Genomic DNA, 11,802 nt, shown 5'->3' with positions numbered 1-11,802 from the left:
TCGATCAACCAGTTTAAAGTTTGTGCTCGTTTTCAAGCCAACATTTCACTAAAAAAGTTCTTTTGCTGTGTTTTTGTTTTTTCCATTCAGTTTTTTTTTGGTGAAGACGAAAATGCAAACCGAGTCGTTGATATGGTGAATGGTGTTTATGGTGCCGATATTGTAACTGCTAATTACGGTTTTATTGATTCCGTTCAGGCATTTTTGATGTTAAAGAAAATGTCGATGTATATATTTTATCGACATTTTCCGATGATTTTATCGGCCTTTTTCCGTGGAACTATTATTTAACAAAGTTACAATACTTTAAACGGTGTCGGTGTTTCCATACCATCATTAGTATTTAACTCTTTTGGCAAATACTCATACGGAAATGATTGCTGATCCATTGATATATAAAAAGATCGACCCAGATTTAAATACGGCTTAGAACTGTCACTTCAGTATTCCCCAGATATGATGTTACAACAATAGGGTATCTTGGTGCCGATTCGGATGGTTCAGCGAGATCATAATTTGAACCGTATATTGAAACTGATCATATGGCACCCTATCTAAACTCGCTTTGAACCCAACCAGAGTACTGCTATCATGTACTTAGAATGTAGTAGTCACAGTTTGGAAGCAGAATTCCGTCATAATAACAATGCCTGCACAGGCTGGTTTTTATTGATTATATGATGAATGTAATGCCTCTCGCCTATCTAAGTTACAGAGACCGTGCCATAATGATATTCATAATACTGAAAGGCATCTAGAAAAACTGCCGATTGACCAAAAAATGAAATAATGTTTTCGATACAAAGTACAAAGAACGCATATTGAGGTGTTTTTGAAGTATTAAAAGAGATAACTATTTATAAAAAACAAAGTACAATTGAACTTATTTTTAAAATTCACGTCGATGATATTTATCCGGATCAAAGTAGGAAGTCACTACAACGCGATCACTGAATTTGCGTCCCGTTAGCGCTTGCTGTGCTTTTTGACAATCCATAACTGAATTGAATTCGACAAATACTTTACCACAACCGGGCACATCAACGCCCTCAATGGGTCGCGGTATTTCAACACTGCGAACAACTCCATATTTATTGCATTCGTCTTTGATATCCTCCAAAATATCTTCATATTCATCTTCGTCGCGTAACTCATCGGGTGTGACCATATTCAACAAACAAAGAACTTCGGTTGGTGGCCCAGAATTTACGACGAGACTTGATAGACCAGGCACCTTAATAGAAGCTTTGTTAATTTATTGAATTTAGTGAATTATGCATAAAGTTTCTATTACCTGGATGGTGACAGGTGCCACAGAGGTGGAATTAGTTTGCGAATTCTTTGCACCAACACTCGCGCGTTGTACTATTAGTTTTTTGTCTCCCAACTGCATACCGTTTAAGCCAGCAATAGCCTATGGGAAAAGGAAAGAGCACATACTTTTATTTTTGCGAAAGAAGCAGTCAATGCAGATCTTACTTGGTCTGTAACGCTCAAATCTACATATTCACAAAACGCATATCCTTTGCTCAACCCCGTTGCAGCATCCTTCACCAAATTGAAAGCACGCAACTGCCCGAAGGATAGTAGCAACTCCTTAACCTGTTAAATAGTGAATGATTGGTTTTATTTTATATGGAGTTTAGTTGAAAGCGAAGGTAAATATTGGCAGACGGCACAACTCATGAAATGTTTTTAAAGGCATTGCTAAAAAATTAATTAATAAAAATTTTGAATCTATTATGACAACATGCCGCACAAATTCCAAGAATATTCACATTTTATGAGGTGTAGACTCGCCATTACTTTAAATTTTATTTGTGAATTTACTTTAAATGTTTTCCTATTTCATAGCCCTATGTGTTTCTCAATAAAATTGGGATTTTATATAACCTTATTGGGCATGCCAAGAATGCAGTTGAGAAAAAATATAAGATTTATTGAACTTGCCTTTCATCATTTTGTGTTAAAATTTTTCATTGAAAAATTCATTGCAAATGTAAATCCACGATTTTTTATATCATATAACTGCATAATTGAATTACGATGCTTGTAGAGAAGCGTTGAGCAGCGCGGCTCAAACTAATCTACAATTACACAATTGGGAAAAGTAATCAGTATGAATTTTGAAGAAAGTTATTAAATAGCTTATACAGAAATAAGTTTACGGCAAACAAAAAAAAAAATGCTGAAAGAAATTTTAAGCTGAAAAAAGAATTGTCCTAAAAACGCTGAAATAAAAAGAACATTGAAAAAAGTGAACCAAAAAGCGAATTTGGGAAATGCCAGACATGTTTGCTGTTTTTGTTAAAGATTTTGGGCAATTTTTTGCACTCGTCACTTCGTTTTATACATTAATTTGGCTCTGCTCTAAAAATAACGGAGTTCATGAAATATCAAGTAGAGAAAATTTTGTATTGCTGAAAATTTCCTAACATGCCAAAGAAGAATACAACAGCACCAACGTTGGAAGAAATTAAAATATCTCTTTCCTGTTTTCTCCCTGAAACAAGTGCTTTGATAAACAGTTGAAATAAAAGCCTCATTCCTTGAATATGATTTAAAAATACGCACCTGATCGTCACTTAAGTAGTTCGGTAGACCCCCAATGAATATTTTGTGTGGTGAATCTGGAACTACAGTAGATATGACGCCAGGTGATACTGAAATTACAAAAGAAAACAAATGATTTTAAATTCCTCTGAAACAAACTAAGCCCATCGTTAATTCACCTGGCGCTTTAATGGTAGGTTCGTCTGTCATGCCTGGCATAGGTTGGTAATCGTGCGGTCGTCGAATTTTAAGGCTTTGTCCTTGAAGGTGTATGCCATCGAAGGCCATTGCTTGAGTCGTCTCGTCAATGGAGCGAAACTCCAGAAAAGCAAAGTTTTTGTCTAAATTTATCTGACTTGCAAGTACTGGATTGCCCTCCGCCTGTGCCAAGCCTATTAAATGCATTTGCTGATTGAAGAAATCCATCATTTCTTCTTCGGTTATACCGAAAGGAATATTGCCTACGTATAGACGTCGAGCTTGCCGCGTTATAGTTGAGCCCACTACAGGTACTGCGGCCTGTGGGGTGTCGGGTATAACACTTGCTGGTATTTGGCCAGAGGCCTGCAAAGCTTTGTATTGCGTTGGTGTTATATGTTCATATCCTGGCGGTGGTACATCCCAATAAAGTGAGGGTTTACGTCTCCTTATACGATGCCGCGAGCGATCTCGGTGACGCGAACGTGAACGACTGCGCGAGCGATGTCGATCTCGGCGTCCACGGTCTCGATCTGAAAAGAGGTTTCTTTAAATGTTCGAGTGTGAAAATACGGACTCTGCCTCACCGTGATAACCCATTTCCTTGCTTTTTAATTACTTATCCAATAAAGCGGTATCCTTGTAATTTAACTTTCTCTAATGACAATTATTATTTTTCGTAATCGATGTTTGACAAATTCCGAAATGCTCTTGTTTATGTTTTATTTGCTCTGCTGCGACCAAAGTCCGTAAAGTGTATAATTTAGAAATTTAGGTTTATTTGATTACGATTGGCAAGTAATCCCACAAGTTAAATTACTAGAAATTAAATTTTTTTGCGGAAATTACTGCCACTTTACTATTTACTGTATTCTTCATTAATTGGGAATGCATTTTTTTAGTTACGTTATAGAGTGTTTACATCATAGATAACTAGATGTGAAACTTATTCATTTTGAGAGAGAGCGCGCCCATGAGGACGTTTCAAAACTTGGCAGCACTCACACATTATGGGATTTTGAACAGCTGATAGGCGAAATGGCAGACTGCCAGAAGAAACGCGCCAAAAATAACAGACGAAAACAGTTCGTTTTTGCTTAATGGAGAAATGACGTGTTGAAATGTTTATAATTATTTGTCTTAAAATTAATTCAATTGAAATGTAATAATTTGAATTTAAGTGAATTTGTAGAATCCAAAGCTCGTTATATCCTTTTCTACTTCTACTTTTAATTAGTCTTATGTACATAATGTAATTTTATTGAAAACTGTGTGTTGGTTTATGTAAATTTGTATATACGTAAATATTCTATGGTTGAAAAGCGTAGGCAAGGGAACTGAATTTGTGTTTGAGATATTTTACAAAAATTAAAGGTAATCTGCTTTAACTTATTCTGTTCGTTGTTTGAGAATTTTTGTTTGTTACCCAATTTCTGTGTTATATTAAAAAATCGCAATAAGTCATGTTTTTAATTATAACTTATGTTTCTCGCGTTCATTACTTTATTATTATTAAATTACTTTTGTATTTCAGTTTCAAATAATTTCATTTACATATAAATTTTTTGCTTATTTATGTACATATTTCATACGGATTGTGCTTATTTTTAGTATATGTAGGTGTTTACGAGTGATATAAGGTTATTGGGCAACCGCACACTAAATACTAACCTCAATGGTGGTGTGGAAACTAAAAATTTCAGACCTTTGGTTCAAAAATACCCAATTCATGTTTCTACCAGTGTGGCAATATTGGAAAATGTTATAAAAAATGCACATTTTTCAGCGCTCTCACGAGAAAAAGAGTTTCACATCTAGTCATCTATGGTTTACATTAGCCGATAAGCGATTAGTTGACGGAAAAGTTGAGTGAGAAGTATAATGTGAAAAAGTTGCCTACTTGTTTATATGAGGCGATTTTCTGTCGGGTAGGAATTAGCTATATAGTAATTGACATGAAGTTAAAACGCGGCATAATAACACAATGCACTTAAAATTCCAAAAATGTTGTTATATTGACTTTGTTCAATTTTTTATTAATTATATCAATAGCAATCGTAGACATAGCTACTCACGGCTGGAGTTTAGAACTGTGCCGATCTTGGAATTTCTGGCAAACTATAATGTTTTTTTTAATGAAACTTGGTGGAGATGTTAGTGAGGTGTTAAGGAACACTCTTTATAACTTTAAATTAATCGGGAAATAATAATTTTTTAATTATTTACATTCAAAATGCCCTTGGGAACATCAGTATAATTTGCCACATTACACTCTATATTTTTTAACATTTCACTATAAATCACCAAATATACACTCACACGCGTGTTTTTACCGATTTTTATGCTAATATTTTAATTATATCTATTAAAATTAAATGCAAATACATTTGCCTATGCAATCACATTCCAATTTTAAGCGCGAATAAGAAGAAGATTGGAATGCCAACAGTATGGTGTTGCCGGATGCCTGCAAATGAAAACAAAAAATAAGTTCTTAAGTTTAGTCTTAACCATGGGGGTCGGGGTTATTGTGCCTCCTTATTACATACACGCATATGACGTTTTAATTTTGGGTTCAATGGTTTTAACACAGAAAGGAGTTTTACGCAAAAATACTGTGGATTGCGTAGCCGGAGTTGGACTGATGAGGGTTATTTTTTTGAAGCGCGGCCGAAGGCCGCCCACGCGAAAGGGAGTTCTACGCAAAAATACTGTGGATTGCGTAGCCGGAGTTGGACTGATGAGGGTTATTTTTTTGAAGCGCGGCCGAAGGCCGCCCACGTGAAAAGGAGTTCTACGCAAAAATACTGTGGATTGCGTAGCCGGAGTTGGACTGATGAGGGTTATTTTTTTGAAGCGCGGCCGAAGGCCGCCCACGCGAAAAGGAGTTCTACGCAAAAATACTGTGGATTGCGTAGCCGGAGTTGGACTGATGAGGGTTATTTTTTTGAAGTGCGGCCGAAGGCCGCCCACGCGAAAAGGAGTTCTACGCAAAAATACTGTGGATTGCGTAGCCGGAGTTGGACTGATGAGGGTTATTTTTTTGAAGCGCGGCCGAAGGCCGCCTACGCGATAAAGAGTTCCACGCAAAAATACTGTGTTAATCAATTTAATTACTTTATTATTTTTTGTGATACGCTTAATATCATTGTTTTTAAGTTTAAATGAGTTGTATGTTTTTATTTTCAAATTCATTTCTCAACTTTAAATTACAGCAAAAAATACTGCAGTTTTACAATGAACCTTCCACTGAACATCCCTGCGTGCGAACTTCGTTTTCATTTCAGGTGTATGGCAACACCAACTTTTCGCTAAATTATAGAACTTTAACATTAAATTACTTAAAAACTATAAGCCTCCGGCAGGTTCTGTTTTCAGTTTTAAGATGAGGATACACCCCTCTATCACCCCCTTTTTACCGTTTTTTCCAAAGCGATCGGCACTATACTAAATTCTAGCCCTACTCACTACAATCTTAAGGCGAATTAAATACTGACGGTGGCGTCTTCCCAAAGCAGTTACATTATTTTTCGCGATTTTGACAAGACTGACGTCAGGCCCCTTACTGATACAAAACTAACAAATAAGACATAAAAAAGGAGGGAAAAATTACATGTTTGTGAAAATATTGTGATTTGTGAGATTTTTACTAAATAAACTAATGAAAACGAAGTGCCGTGTGTTTAATTGTGAAAGCACAATATAATATAATGCCTATGTACAAATGTAGTTTTTTTGGGTTTTTATGCGTGCAATTTCTTGTGCTTGATTGTTTCCATTGCTTTCCTTGCACTTTCTCTTCACAAACAAGTAATTTCCTTTCATTTTGTTCGTTTATTCAAGGGCTCTGATGACACAGGTATTACCCCTATGTATTTCCTCTTGTCAGAAAGCAACGCAGCGCCCCCTGGGGCTGGGCTCTGGGTACCTTAAGCTTCATTGTGAATAGGACGACCTCTGTCTTGGAGGATTTACTGAGAGGCCGCAATTCACGGCCCAATTGACAACGGCGTTTATGTAACAGTGCATTAGCTCTTACACAATATCCAAAATTTCCTTCTAATAATAAGTGCTACGCCGTTTGCGTAAGCAATCATCCGGCAGCCTTTTATCATTATCACAGATCTCCACAATCTTAGGCAGGTCGCATAAATAGGGACCAGCCAACGACGCGATATCTCTGCAGATTTCTGTAATTAAAGGGTTTGAAAGAGCCAAATGCCTAGGTCAGGCGGCACTTATCCAGCAAGCAGTTAGAGGTGCGAAAAGGGCTTGGTGTTCTTTCTCAGCTGGTATTGCTAGAAAGCGGTTTAGTCGAAAAATGAGTGTTGAGAAATAACTTTAGTGATCCCTCGCCGTTCGCCGTTCGCCGTCCAATGAACAAATTCCTCTCAAGTAGCCCATGGACGGGGAATTTACTGTCTCGTGCATTCAGACCGATTCTCCACGTTTTTGTAAAATATTTTCCATTAGTATTCCTTCTATAATTTCGGAATTGTAGATCCGTTGTCTTTTTTATCTATTGCTCCTATGATGACGGAGACTTCATTCTGCAATATATGTTGCATATGATGTACTATAATAGTGCGGAAAAAGCCGAAGTGAAGTTCAGCACCTTTTTGCTGGCACAGGTAATGAATTGGGATTCTTACTCCTGTTGCATATAAACAAGCTTTTCTTTAAAATGAAATCAAAAAGTGATTAACTTCTTGCATTAATATCCGAACTTATCGATTGATCGATAATAGAATACAAGACTGCATCTTCTGTGAAGAGGAAGAGTAGACGAAAGCAATAGAAACTGAAAGACCAAGAATTCATAAACAAACATACGCACTTTCTTGCCACGACGTCATCCGCATAACATTGCACAAAAACTGCATTTGGAGGCCACAATACACGGCACTTCATTTCCATTACTTTGTTTAATGTAAATCTTTAAACAAGCCATTCACTGAAGTGAAACAAAGTAATTTCCCTTCATTTTGTTTGTCTTGTTTATTTGATTTTAGATTTTTCTGGTCCAAGTCGCCGGCCGTTGTCAAAATCGTGAGAAATAAAGTAACGGTTTTCAGAAGGTGCCACCTTTGATATTCCATTCGTGTTGAAAATGGAACAAGTGGCAGCGCGGTTAGTCGAATTTCGCCGCTTCAAAATATATCTGTCTCGCTCGTTTTCGCTTCACTGTTCCAATCAGCGTCTGTCAAAAAATTCAATCAAAGGTTTTTCACTTGTGTGCAACGTAAAATAATTTACACATTTTTCATAAATCTATAATTAAATATTATTGATAACTTAATTTAAAAGCGAATCGTTTAAGCACGGTATAATTTAGAAGTCACTTGCATAAAATTAAAATTCTATTTTAAAATGGGTTCCGAAGGTGAGTACTTTAGAAATTTTGATGCGTGAGAACGCGTGCCGCTAAGCAAAAATGTGTATAAATTTTGCAGACCGTGATAGGCGCCGCCATAGATCGCGTTCAAGAGATCGCGAACGCGAGCGAGATTATCGTCGTTCGCGTTCCCGCGATCGTAAACGCGAAGCTGCTGGTGGTGGTGGACGTGACCGGCACACCCGTTCCCGACGAAGAAAACCATCATTGTATTGGGATGTACCGCCACCTGGTTTTGAGCACATTACACCGATGCAATATAAAGCTATGCAAGCAGCGGGCCAGATACCGGCAAACGCTGTACCCGAAATTCCACAAGCCGCTGTGCCAGTAGTGGGCTCAACTATAACACGACAGGCGCGCCGACTTTACGTTGGCAATATACCATTTGGTGTTACAGAAGATGAGATGATGGAGTTCTTTAACCAACAAATGCACTTAACGGGTCTGGCGCAAGCAGCTGGAAGTCCCGTATTGGCGTGCCAGATAAACTTGGATAAGAATTTCGCTTTCTTAGAATTTCGTTCAACAGATGAAACTACACAGGCAATGGCGTTCGATGGCATAAACTTCAAAGGACAGAGTTTGAAGATAAGACGTCCTCATGATTACCAACCCATGCCCGGTGTGGCTGATGCGCCGCCTTTAACGGCCCCAGTTGGTAATTTAAAGCTAAAGCTTTGTCAAGGAAAAAAAGTAAATATTTTCGTTTAATTTTTTTGTTTTTTTGCAGCCAATGGTGTTATTTCCACTGTTGTGCCAGATTCTCCGCACAAAATATTCATTGGTGGCTTGCCAAATTATTTGAATGAAGAGCAGGTAAGTTGGTCGATAGCTGTATTTTGCTCAAATATCCAGAATAATGTAAATGTAAAGTTTTTTGCCACAGTTTATTAAGGCACAGTGATGAGGGAGTGCGGATACGGGCGTACATGAATTCCGAAGAAAGAGATCTTTCAAATTTTATTTAATTTTTCCCCCCTGTAGCAATTTAGGCGCATCCAGACTATCAATACGGTTGCAGTCAAGCAGCGCGCCATAAATTCAAAATTAGTTATCATTTGAACTCCTCTTTCAGCTTAAATTTCAGCGCATTCAGCGATTTTCAGCTTCGGTTTTCAATTTTCAGCTCCAAATTTAAATTTTCAGATCTTCTTACAGCTTCGTTTTCAGCTCGAGTCTAAGCGACGTATTTTAACGTAAAATTAACTATAAGCTAGAGATTTGTTTAAAACATTTGGGCTCATTTTACCACTTTTATATTACCTACCTAGATTTGTTGTCGAAACTTGTATTAATTTTGTTTTTGATTGTTTGGTTATTGTAGCTTAGGTTGCATCCTACACCACAGCAACAAGCACACGTACTCGTTCGTATTCGCTTTTGTTGCAGTTGCATCGACCATGCCCACTGCATCCACCTGAAAAACACACATCTTTTGTTGCGTGTACAATTAATTGCGAGTACAATATGCGGTGTGAGAAACTAAGTGCGTGCGTGTCGATGCAGTGAACTTGTAATGCATGCAAATGTCGATGTAAAAGGCAAGTTTATTAAAATTGACAACAAATGCCATTTGAAAAAATCTCTACAGGAACTTTTCAGAAATACCTACTAAGCAAAATCAACCAATCAATGCCAACAATTTCGTTTAGCCTATCCCAATGTTATTTTGTTTTAGGTGGTGGAAGGACATGCGTTCCCGTTAATGCGTGACATAATTTCGATGTGGAATAGCAATAGCTCTTTTATGACAATTAAATGTTCAAAGTTCGCAGTTTTTAACATTAAACATATTTTTGCCTTTTCATATGACATCAATAACATTAACAATAAATTTGTCATGGTTTCCAAAATTTCAACAGGTCAAAGAGTTACTGCTCTCATTTGGACAATTGCGTGCTTTTAACTTGGTAAAGGATGCCGCCACTGGCTTGAGCAAAGGTTACGCATTCTCCGAATATGTTGACCACAGCATAACAGATCAGGTAAAATCATGAAATTAAAACAAACAAACAAAAAAACGATTTTCCTAATATAAATTTTCACGTTACCTCCTTAGGCTATTGCTGGTCTAAATGGCATGCAATTGGGCGATAAGAAGTTGATAGTGCAAAGAGCTAGTGTAGGTGCTAAGAATGCACAAAGTAATTCCACCACGGCTGCGCCGGTGATGATACAAGTGCCTGGCCTTTCTATGGTCGGCACCTCGGGTCCACCCACCGAAGTTCTTTGCTTGTTGAATATGGTCACACCAGATGAGTTGCGCGACGAAGAAGAATATGAAGATATTTTGGAGGATATCAAAGAGGAGTGTAATAAATATGGAGTTGTGCGCAGTGTCGAGATACCACGACCCATCGAGGGCGTTGATGTGCCCGGTTGTGGTAAAGTATTTGTCGAATTCAATTCGGTTATGGATTGTCAAAAGGCACAGCAAGCGCTAACGGGACGTAAATTCAGTGATCGTGTTGTAGTGACTTCCTACTTTGATCCGGACAAATATCATCGACGCGAATTTTAAAATGATTTGTGGTATGTCAAACCACTTCAACGTACATATTTCCGATTATATTATCATGAATCTAGTTTACTAAAAATGCCATAAGGTTTGGACTCCCGTCACCGCACACACTCGTAATCACAATTATTTGGCTTTGACGCATCTTATTTTAAATTACATTTACTTAAAGTAAACGTTGTAATAAGAAATTTAAATACTAAACTTTTACTATTACGCCACTACAAATTTTCCAAATACGACGAGTTGGCGTGTCAAATGTATCAAGATTCAAAATGACGGGATTTAATAAAGACGAGAATTTTGGCAATTCGTATCCACCTACATCAACAAATGCTTTCTCTGGATTAAATTATTTCAGGGTTAGGAATTTAAATTTGAAATTATTAAGACTTTAAAGTGGAGACAATGAATATCTTTACAAAAACAAAAATCATTTGGGTTACAACAAGAGTTTGCAGAGAAAGGCCTCTACACCATCTTCATGACTAGGGAAATTATTGGCCGAAAAGAGACAAAATACTGCGTATAAATTTATTATTTATTTATTGAATTAAATGCATTATAAAATTTAATTGCTGGTTAGCTTCGAGGGCTATTGGCTACCTCACAAGAGTTTTCAATTGCCCATGGCCACTCTTATAATTCCTGACAAGTGGAAATTAGAGCGAGTGGTTCCACTACTGAAACCTGGGAAACCCGCCAACCAAGGGGATTCTTATCGGCCGATAACTTTCCTTTCCCCGGTGGTGAAGACTTTTGAAGCCCTTCTACTTCCACTCTACACGAAACACCTGACCCCAGCCTCACACCAGCATGGCTTCCGAAGAGTGCACAGTACCACCACGGCACTCACAGTCAGATTAACCGCGGGCTCAACCAAAACTGCCCCTGCGAGAGGACTCTCCTAGTAGTGTTGGACCTAAGAAAGGCTTCCGGCACTGTCAGCCACACCACGCTACTAGATGATATTTTACAGTCAACACTTCCGCCAGGGCTGAAGAGTTGGACCGCAAAGCTCCTGAATGGTCGTCATTCGCCCGTGCAATTTCCAGACAAAATCTCTAAACAGTGGAAAATAAAGCAAGGAGTGCCACAGCGTGCTGTCCTTTCACCCTTGCTTTTCAACTTCTAT

At 37.8% G+C, this 11,802-nt stretch overlaps 2 protein-coding genes across 2 annotated transcripts; one reads left to right on the top strand and one right to left on the bottom strand.

The window, feature by feature from the left end:
- Positions 1-630: 630 nt before the first annotated feature.
- Positions 631-3,665, bottom strand: LOC128857898 (splicing factor U2AF 50 kDa subunit). Its single transcript, XM_054093719.1, has 6 exons — positions 3,339-3,665; positions 2,733-3,284; positions 2,575-2,663; positions 1,480-1,602; positions 1,295-1,414; positions 631-1,234 (listed from the first exon to the last, which is right to left on the bottom strand). The coding sequence occupies exons 1-6, from the start codon at positions 3,349-3,351 to the stop codon at positions 890-892; spliced, it is 1,242 nt and encodes a 413-aa protein (XP_053949694.1). The 5' UTR covers positions 3,352-3,665; the 3' UTR covers positions 631-889.
- A 4,275-nt stretch (positions 3,666-7,940) lies between these two features.
- On the top strand, positions 7,941-11,001 carry LOC128857897 (splicing factor U2AF 50 kDa subunit-like). The gene is made up of 5 exons (XM_054093718.1): positions 7,941-8,134; positions 8,205-8,807; positions 8,880-8,965; positions 10,012-10,134; positions 10,209-11,001. Exons 1-5 carry the CDS (start codon positions 8,122-8,124, stop codon positions 10,668-10,670), a joined length of 1,287 nt encoding a protein of 428 aa, XP_053949693.1. The 5' UTR covers positions 7,941-8,121; the 3' UTR covers positions 10,671-11,001.
- The last annotated feature ends 801 nt before the right edge of the window (positions 11,002-11,802 follow it).

The sequence above is a fragment of the Anastrepha ludens genome, chromosome 3 (genome assembly GCF_028408465.1).
Source record: "Anastrepha ludens isolate Willacy chromosome 3, idAnaLude1.1, whole genome shotgun sequence".
In the NCBI taxonomy this organism is placed as follows: Eukaryota; Metazoa; Arthropoda; class Insecta; order Diptera; family Tephritidae; genus Anastrepha; species Anastrepha ludens.
The sequence above is the reverse complement of the archived record's forward strand: the minus strand, read 5'-3'. Positions and strand labels throughout refer to the sequence as shown.

Coding starts and splice junctions, on each gene's coding strand:
- LOC128857898 (XM_054093719.1), bottom strand. Junction 1,603..2,574: donor ACTACTTAAGTGACGATCAG/GTGCGTATTTTT, acceptor ACTATTTAACAG/GTTAAGGAGTTGCTACTATC. Junction 1,415..1,479: donor ATTTGAGCGTTACAGACCAA/GTAAGATCTGCA, acceptor CTTTTCCCATAG/GCTATTGCTGGCTTAAACGG.
- LOC128857897 (XM_054093718.1), top strand. Junction 8,966..10,011: donor ATTATTTGAATGAAGAGCAG/GTAAGTTGGTCG, acceptor AAATTTCAACAG/GTCAAAGAGTTACTGCTCTC. Junction 10,135..10,208: donor ACCACAGCATAACAGATCAG/GTAAAATCATGA, acceptor TTACCTCCTTAG/GCTATTGCTGGTCTAAATGG.